This window comes from Miscanthus floridulus, chromosome 17, assembly GCF_019320115.1.
Source record: "Miscanthus floridulus cultivar M001 chromosome 17, ASM1932011v1, whole genome shotgun sequence".
NCBI classification, from domain to species: domain Eukaryota; kingdom Viridiplantae; phylum Streptophyta; class Magnoliopsida; order Poales; family Poaceae; genus Miscanthus; species Miscanthus floridulus.
Window position 1 is genome coordinate 98,854,914 of NC_089596.1, and position 9,170 is coordinate 98,864,083.

The 9,170-nt window shown below is 41.7% G+C and overlaps 1 protein-coding gene across 1 annotated transcript; it reads left to right on the plus strand.

Moving 5' to 3' along the window:
- Nucleotides 1-1,565: 1,565 nt before the first annotated feature.
- LOC136516475 (ninja-family protein 8) lies at nt 1,566-4,776 on the plus strand. The gene is made up of 3 exons (XM_066509876.1): nt 1,566-1,766; nt 2,482-3,671; nt 4,203-4,776. Exons 2-3 carry the CDS (start codon nt 2,597-2,599, stop codon nt 4,562-4,564), a joined length of 1,437 nt encoding a protein of 478 aa, XP_066365973.1. The 5' UTR covers nt 1,566-1,766; nt 2,482-2,596; the 3' UTR covers nt 4,565-4,776.
- Nucleotides 4,777-9,170: the final 4,394 nt, after the last annotated feature.

Consider the following 9,170-nt stretch of genomic DNA (forward strand, 5'->3'; position numbering starts at 1 on the left):
CCATACTTTGACAGTACACATTTATTAGACTCGAAGACAATTTTTATAACCATCTCGACAATATTGAGAGCTGCTAACTAGATTCTTTTTTATGAAAGGGACATGGTGCACGTTCTTCAGTAGCACCGTCTTTCTCGAAGTGAACTTCAGAATGAGCGTACCAACACCAAGAACACGCGCATGTGACTCGTTCCCCATCAGCAAGGCTCCAGTCCAGCCGACCTGATAAGAAGAAAACAAAGAGGCATCAGCACACACATGAATATTAGCTCCAGTGTCCATCCACCACTCAGACGAATCACAAACTGAAAGAACAGTAGGTAAAGAATTACTATACCCAGATATTCCTCCTTTAGCCTCACTAATAACCATGTTTGAAGATTTCTTCTCTTGCTTAAATTTGCGGTCTGGGTATGAACTTGCCCAATGCTTATCACTTCCGCAAACAAAGCAACCACCATCTTTGTTGTTCTTTTTCTTCTTAAAAGTGGTTGTTTGTTTAGGCTTCGAGTTATTCTTTTGCTTGTTCTTCTTCTTATTATTACGAGATGTATTTGAAATTTTCTTCTGCACCATAATGACACTAGAAGACTCAACGCCTTTCCCACGCGTGTCTTTTGCTCTCGCCCTCTCCTCAACATCAAGGACCCAATAAGCTCAGGCACGCTAAACTCTTGTCTCTTGTATTTTAGAGATGTTGCAAAATCCCTTCAAGAAGGTGGCAGCTTAGCGATTATACCGTCGGCCACAAACTTGTCGGACAACACACATAGGAACTATTCGAGTTCCTTAGCCAGTGCCTATATCTCATGAGCTTGTTCGACCACAGAATGGTTGTCAACCATCTTGTAGTCAAACAGCTGCTCCATAAGGTATAACTCGCTATCGGCGTCAGAAACACCAAACTTCGATACGGAACTAAAACTATATTGTACCACAATATTTAATATGGGCCTAGAATTAATTATTTTATTAAATAAAATATGGGCCTAAACCCATATAACATTCAACAGTTGTAAATGAGCATTCCAGTAGCATTGGTGTGCTTATTCGCTTCTGTTTTCTTTTTCTTTTTTTATCTTCTGTTTTTTTTGTCTCCCTTTTTTTTGAGAATATTTTTTGGCTCCCTTCTGTTTTGCGGTTCTAGACCATGGGCCAGATCGTGTATATGGGCCGGCGTCCGGCGCGGCGTACGCTTCCGTGCTTATTCGTTGCGTGCCGTCGGATGCCCAACGAATGGCATCGGGAGTAGGGACGTCCCCCTGCCGTAGTCTTCTGTGTTAGACTGTCTCCGATAAGATCTAAACCTAGAAGGGTAGCGAAAGACTTAAAATTAGTCCACAAAAGAGTATTTATATGAAAAATTTATTTTAGGTTGTCTAAGAGACACAATTTAAATATGAATATCCTCTTTTTCGGTAATCTATTTGCAAAAATGATTTTCTTTTAGATCTTGTCGTTAAAGAAAATGTTGAATAGATAATGAATCTTTTTTGTCTATAGCGCTAGTTCTTCGCTATTTTAGGCCTTGGTATTTAGACGGTGTTATTACAGATAGCCTTAGAGCGACTCGTTCTCCGGACTGTTCACCCGTCTCCATCCTCTCTCTCTTCGTCCCGTTCAACCCGCGTGCTCGATCTCTCTCTTGGGAGCGACGAGACGACTGGACGGCAGACCGCCGCCGCCGCCTTACGCCAGGCGCGCAGGTCTTCGTGCCCTTCGCTAGTTCTTCGCTGTGCCCTTCGTCGGCGAAGGGCACCCGACAGGTACGCCCGCCCCTTCTCTTCCGTTCCTGCTGTGGGAAACCGAGCACCCAAACCCTAACGTGAGCTATTTGACTATTTGTATTCGGATCTGGTCTAATTACTAGCGTGTACCTACTAATAACTTCGATTCTCTGACAAAAATTTTCGGGTGTACATGTATACACCCATGTCTCTGTCCGCTAGGATATCTAGCCACAGTGTTCTATTGGGTGTGCTCTAAGAGCCACTTCAAGAGCCTTTTTATATGCTTCCTAGAGATTTTGGTGAAAATAATGCCCTCCAATAGCTTCTTTAATTAGATCTCCAAATATTGCCATCCTTTTTTTTTCTCGCTAGCCAAAGATACATTTACCGATTTTTATTCAGATGGCTCTCCAAAAGATGATTTAGAGAGTGAGTCTAAGAAAAACTCTTGGAGGTGCTCTAATGTATGGAGTATTATGCCATACATAAATTAGGCACTTAAAGAGCTGATCTCCACTAATATTTGCAAAGTCTGGGTGTGCCCAGGCTCAAGAGGATACCCAATATCCGGCCATGATTTCCTGTGAAAATCGTGCAACATATATAAATGCTGACTAAATTTTAGTTAGTTAGTGTCTACGCATGTGATGAATTGCTTTGTTAAATTATTCTTATATGTTTCCATCTGCCATAAGCTATCGGGTTACCATAAAAATGCCTTATTATCTCTTACAAAAGGTGTTTATTGCAGGGGTTACAGTTTGGATGGCAAGAATTATAGAATGCTCTCTATTTCATCCTCAGTATGTATGAAGAAATAGTCCGTAACTACGCATATATATCATTGCAATTACCAAGAACTGGAAATGGACGATGATAATGGGCTTGAGCTTAGTTTGGGCCTATCTTTGGGCGGGTCATCAGGGAAGGCCAAGGCTAGAGATGCACCTCTAGAACCAAAAGCAGAACCCCAAGTGGAAGAAAGCAGTAGCAAAGGTGGCTCACAAACTCCTGATGCTCCTTTTGGGAATTTTTATCAAAAGAGTGCTGAAAACCAAGAACAGAATAGTAAACAGAGGCACAGCCCTGTTGCACCACAATTCGGGAACTTCTGGGGACAACCAGGGAGTTCCTCTGGTCCAGTGGCAGATGGATCTGTTGAACCAGTGAGCCATCAACCCCAGCTTTCCAGTTATCAAGATGGAAGGATGCCAAATAACAGTGGAAATAATTCTGAGGAGCAGAAGCCAGTCTCGAGTAACCGCAAGTTACTTTCTGAAGAGATAAACTTTCAGAAGAAGCATCAGGCAGCTAGTGACCAGCCTGATGCATTCAGTAAGAGCTCTGATGGAGGTGCAAAAAATGCACCTATCTCAATTAGTACGGATGATGGTTCAACTGGTGAAAATGAGGACGTTGTAGAGTCAGAAGCAGAAGGCTCAAATTCTTGGTTGGTTGCACAGCGTGAAGACAGTGCTAAGGGCTCTGTTGTTAACAAGGGATCTGATAGGAAAAGATCCACCGATGATGCTGCAGTTGGTTTTCAAGGAAAGAGGCAACCAAGTTTCTCAGGAAGTGAGTCCAGCTCTGGAAAGCTGACACCTGGGAATCCGTTATCGATGCAGGCATCAAATGCAGTGGCTGTGCCATATCAAGTCCCACCTCAAGTTTCGGGACCTCCTACCATAACAAATGCACCAAATTTTCACACGGTATGTACTGTGCAGTTGAGGCCACCCACAAACGGTGGACAAGCTGTCCAGACAATGGGTAATGCCTCTCAGGTTGCTTTTGGTTACCCAGCAGTCCAGCTACCAACACTTGAAACAAGCTCTTCATGGGCATTTGGTGCTCCACCTCAGGCTGTGTCTTCTTTTACTGCAAAAGACAAAGCTGAACAAACAGGAACCAAGCAAGCTGACGATGGCAAGAAGCCTCAGGGTTAGTGACTGTGTTTCCTTCCCAGGAAAATGAATAAACTCCATTTTTGTGTGATACTTTTATGGCTGTTGCTAAATACTAACAAAAAAAAAGATGTCTGCCTCTAAAAAACAGATTTGTTAACAAAAACTAAGTTAAAACACTTGATTTTATGTAACATGTGTCTGGTTAGCAATACATGTTAGAGAAGATTTAAACCATGGTTCCATCCTAACAGTCCATGGCTGTTCCTCCATTTATTTGTTATATGGTTGATGTATACTGGTGGCCCTGTCATTAAGCCCTTTAATTTCACATTATTTCTATTTGTGGGGGAGGATTACTGCCTTTTCTTCATGCATTGCCTGCCAGTAATCTGGTGTGCAAAATGATAAACTGTGGAAGGAAATTCCATTTTGAGCTCTGAGCTTTTGTGCATGGCTATGTTTGCTGCCAAAATTATATATGCATGTTTGAATATTTTGCCAACTGACCTCATATCGACCTTCCAGTGCTGACTTGCTTTTTCATTTTTCGTTTGGCGAATTGCAGAGGCAGGTGCTTCCTCGTCTGCTCATGCTGAAGATGAGAAAAAGGCTGATAGAGGACTCTCTCTTATGGGTTCTGCCATAAGGCCAGGCATCGCACCAAATGTCAAATTTGGAGGGTCTGGATCATATCCGGATCTTCCATGGGTTTCTACCATCGGTGCTGGACCAAATGGCAGAACCATATCAGGTGTGACATATAAGTTTGGTAGAAACGAAGTAAAGATAGTATGTGCCTGCCATGGCACTCACATGTCTCCGGAGGAGTTCATGCGGCATGCAAGTGCAGATGCTCCGGCCCAAGAAAATAGTGCAACCCTACCGGCATTCCCTGTTGGTAACCAAGCAACGTCTGCAGAAAATTAATTTAGCGGTTCACAGAGAATGCTTGACTAATAATCCTTACCCCTCGTCTGTCTATATCAGCCATTCACTGTAATACTCAGTGTTCATCTCATTTTGATTTTTATCATGGAAGTTTAGATTCTTGTATTTTGAGCTTTGTTTGGGGACAAAAATCATGTATTTTTAGTGCTATGTAACACATGGACTGCCAATGCTATGGTTGGATTTTGATCTATAGACGATGTGCCCATTGGGCAGTGAGTATCAGAGGAACAAAAGAGCAAGTATTTGAAGAGGGAAAAAGAAAAGGAGAAACAGATGTTTTGTCTTCCTCGCGAAGGCTGATCCTCTGATTCTTACCACCGGTGAAAACCGGTGTTGGTTACACAAAGCGAGTACAATGCAAGAGGGACGCTATGGTGTGTTTGCTTGGATGGTCAACCTTCTATTCAGGCTCCATTAATAAGATTCTGCTCACTTCCTGGAGCTCCGCCACCTGGTTTTGTATCTTCCTTGTCTCTGTGCCTAGGTGCTCTGTGGATGCGCTCGCTTCTAAGTTCTACGACGCCGATGGGCATGTATGTCAATGGAGCCTCCCCGCCGCTGCTTAGGCCATGTTCCCGACCAGCACCTCGTGGCACATGGCGAGCATGGCCATGGCCTGGACAAGCCGAGGTGCGCCACGAGATCCTCATCAAAGAGGAAGGCGAGCGCAACATCACGGTTGGAGGTGTACCATGAGCTCCTTGACGGTAGTCTTGGCCGGAGCGCGGGCGCAGTCAAAGACGGCCCTGTTCAGAAGCGAACGCAGCGGAGGTACTCGTGGCCATGGCCATGGCGAGGAGGCAAAGGGCGGAGAGGAGGCATAAACACTCAGCACATGTTCGATAGAATGTGAGAGAGGTAAACCTATTTGGACAAAAGATTGGGTGATTCATGCAAGGCAATCCAGACAACCAAGCATACTATTTCTTGTGTAGCCTAAGCGAATCAATAAAACCAAACAAGTGTATCTTGCATTGTTGGAGTCATGCTTCTTCAACTATCAAGACTCAGTTAGCTAGAAGGTTTTAAACGTAGGTTAATCGTAAACCAAATACACCCTTTGTATATAGGCTCACCCCTTAGAGTAGGAGTAGTGTGATGGTGCTAAAGGTGATTCCCGATGGTGCTAAGAATTATAAAAGTGTTAAATGGTGGGCAAGGTTGCTACTAAGTAAAAATGAAGCATTTAGATTAAAAATATATATTTTATCTATCTCAAGTTCCACCTTTAGAAATGAAGATAAAGCTGAACGTTGGCACATTTTATGCCCACTAGCATCCTGTTTGTTTTTTTTATCTTGTATATTTTGCTATACGCTACGACTGCTTTTAGATGTCTTTTTTCATTACATTCTTCTCTAGAACCACTGTTGATAATTTGACCATGTTCAATTGTTGATTTTGTACGGTGTTCTTTGTGCCAGCTCACCAGTTTGGCTCGAGCTGGTAAAGGAGCTAAACCAAGCTATACTTTTACTTGTAATGACAAGAGTAAAAACATATATATGTTATAGCTCAGGTAATTTTTATGGATGGAGTCATATAAGTGGCTTTAACTATTTTCGTTTCATCATGTTTTTGAGACCGGTTAATTAGTACTTCCTCCATTCTAAATTACAAATTGTTTTAACTTTTCTAGATATGTAATTTTTGCTATGAGCATAGATTTACATTATAGGAAAAATAATTATATCTAAAAAGCCCAGTCTAGTAATTTAGAACCGAGGACAGTAGCAATTTTTTTTCCACATCTCGGCACCGTCCACCACCCCTCCCTCGTTCTCGTCTCCCTCGCGTACCTGTCATCCGTACGCCGCTGCCGCCGCCTGTCTCGCACCGCAACGGTCCCTCTTCCTAGATCGAGCCTCCCTCTTCCCAGGATCGGGTCCTAGTTGGGCTACCGCCGCCGCCGCCGCCGCCAACGATAGGTGCCGAGGCCTTCGCCGATCTCTTGGCCGGCGAAGAGCGCCCGCCAGGTATCCCCACACCCTTCTCTTCCCTGTATGCTGTGCGAAATCGAGTTCCCAAATTCTAACCTCAAGCTATATGGCTATTTGATGCCTACTAACTTCTAACTTTTTGCAAAAATTATCGGGTTTACACCACCCATGTCCCTTTCGTTTACTAGATCCGCCCAAAGGTGTGCATTTTACACGTAAGATGTTGATTTCATCATTTGCGTTTCCTCTTATGATCATTACCATTATTAGAAAACAAGTGGTTCTGTTAGCACAGTATTGCAGCTGACATGGTACAGAAACAAAATTTCGCATTTGGACTTCTTGATTTCTTTATAACTTGAGTGTTGTTTCGCTGCTTATTGAAAAGGGGAGAAACAGAGAATGCTATTGTGATATTGGCAGACAAACTACATATCAAAATGCAGGTTGGTGTGGATTTGGATGCAAATATGTGGGAGAGGAGGGATGGGACCATGTAGGACAACTCCATGAATATGTTGAATATGGTTTTACTATCTTCACGTTGAAAAAGTAACAAATTTCAACAATGCATGGATCATTTCGAAGCACCACAGTGACTGCGCCTTTGAAGTTGCTTCTTTAGAGATACAGGCAGAGGCAGTGATGCATGCAATTTATGAAGCCGATCTGTGGTGCCAAACTGGCACGAAAGGCCTAGTGGAGTTGAGGTTTTGTTCAATGACATGCAGCTCTCCTATGTGTTGGAGGAAAAAAATGTACTACCCCTGTTTTAAAATATATGATGTTTAGGACAAGGCTTGTCCTAAACGTCATATATTTAAATAGGAGGGAGTAATAAATTTAGAAGTTATTTCAATATGTGCGAAACAACTCCTGAACTTTAAGCTAATAACATGTGCAAGTAATGTAAACAGAAAATGCTGTGCAGCCAAGATGAATTGCACTTGGTATCACTCAGTTATTCCTATAGTTCTACTTTTAAGTCACTGGAACAAAATAAAATGTTCATTGTAGTAGTATACCTGTCCATACTGAATAAAAGAAAACAACTCAGGGGTTTTGCTGTTCGAGTAGCCAACTCAGTTATGTATAAATAAGCAACCAACACTTTGTACTTAAGGCATGTAAAGAAGGGAGATGTGTGTAGTCTGAGCTCATGAACCACTTTTGCAAATCAGTATAGTAAAACTGAGCAGCCACCAGGACAGACATTTTGCTTAAGGATCTGTATAAAGTTGTGTAAAGTGATGTAATTGTCTTCAATACTGGGTAAGTGGGGTATAGTAAACAGTCCAAAAAAGTGTATCAACATAGTGTTCCCTCGTTTGATTTCCTAGTTTTAGAACTGCTGACATCCTCGACCTCTAGGCTTTCAACTTCTGTATAGGATGCCCATTCCAATTTGTTATTTGAGAATTTATGTTACTTACCTGAAATTACTGTATCTTATCATGTTAGCTGCTAACATACTCTTTTACAACAAAATAAACACGAAGTAAAACAATGCTTGGATTTTCTAATATGGGAGTTTGGTTTTCCAGTGATAGTACTGTTTCCTGCTCCGTCATAATAGAAACTTCTAGTTGTTGTGTTTGAATGCTTACAGTTGTAGCAATCTGGCGTAGTGGCATCACTATTGTAATCTTTATATCACTTTGCACAGATATGCAGTACAATAGGAACTGCAGCATATCCAGATGTGCAATGCCTAAATTTGGGATTTAGGCACTTTATGACATGGCACATTGCAGTATATGAGTGCTAGTAAACTATTATTTTTTCTGTTTTAACTGTTATTTTCTTGTTTGTTTCTCTTGCATTTGTTTGGGCGTATTGGTAAAACAGTGGATTGGCGGCTCATCTCTCTTGATAAAAGTTCATTCAGTTTAGGCTATGTGGCAATTTTGTTGAAACTCAGATTATTGTTTTTTTTATGGAAACAGCAAGCGAATCCTCTCCTAGAACATACTTTTAAAATCAAAGGGAACAAGCATTCAAGAATATGTGCAGTTCAGATTATATCAGCCCATCATAGAACAATTTTTTTCTTCTTTGGATTGTGATAATCATTCATCTGATAAGGTTTTTCGTCTACTACTTTCAGACAAATGGAACTGGGTGATAAGGTAGTCGGTTTTCTACTGACCCTGACAAGCTTATCCATATTTACATACTATACATTCTGGGTCATCATTTTGGTTAGTGACTTCTAAGCTTTTTTTCAGTTTCAGTTCAAGTAGAACTATTATGACTTTATTTCTGAATGGTTATTTTGTTCCTCTTGTTCCCACCCTAGCCATTCGTTGACAGCGATCACTTTGTGCACAAGTACTTCCTGCCTCAAGAGTATGCGATTTTGATACCTGTGCTGGCCGGCGTAGTTCTCCTTTCATTCTTGAGCGTCTTTGTGGGTCTTGTGATGCTCAAGTCAAAGAAAAAAGAAGACCACTTGATCGGGTTTGTCATCTACACTGCAGTATTATTCACTTGCTGTGATGAAATACATGAGTTTGGAGTATCTAATTGCTAGGCGTTCAAAAAAAGTATCTAATTGCTAGAAGCTCGGTTCTGTAATCAGCTCGGTCGTACTTTAAAGGTGTTTATACTTTGTAATTTGGATGTATTTTTTGTATTTTTTA

What these genes read in the sequence shown, in the direction of transcription:
- LOC136516475 (XM_066509876.1), top strand. Translation starts at nt 2,597, where the DNA reads ATGGACGATGATAATGGGCTTGAGCTTAGTTTGGGCCTATCTTTGGGC. An exon ending in CGATGGCAAGAAGCCTCAGG is followed by an intron (nt 3,672 to 4,202) that starts GTTAGTGACTGT and finishes GGCGAATTGCAG; the next exon opens with AGGCAGGTGCTTCCTCGTCT.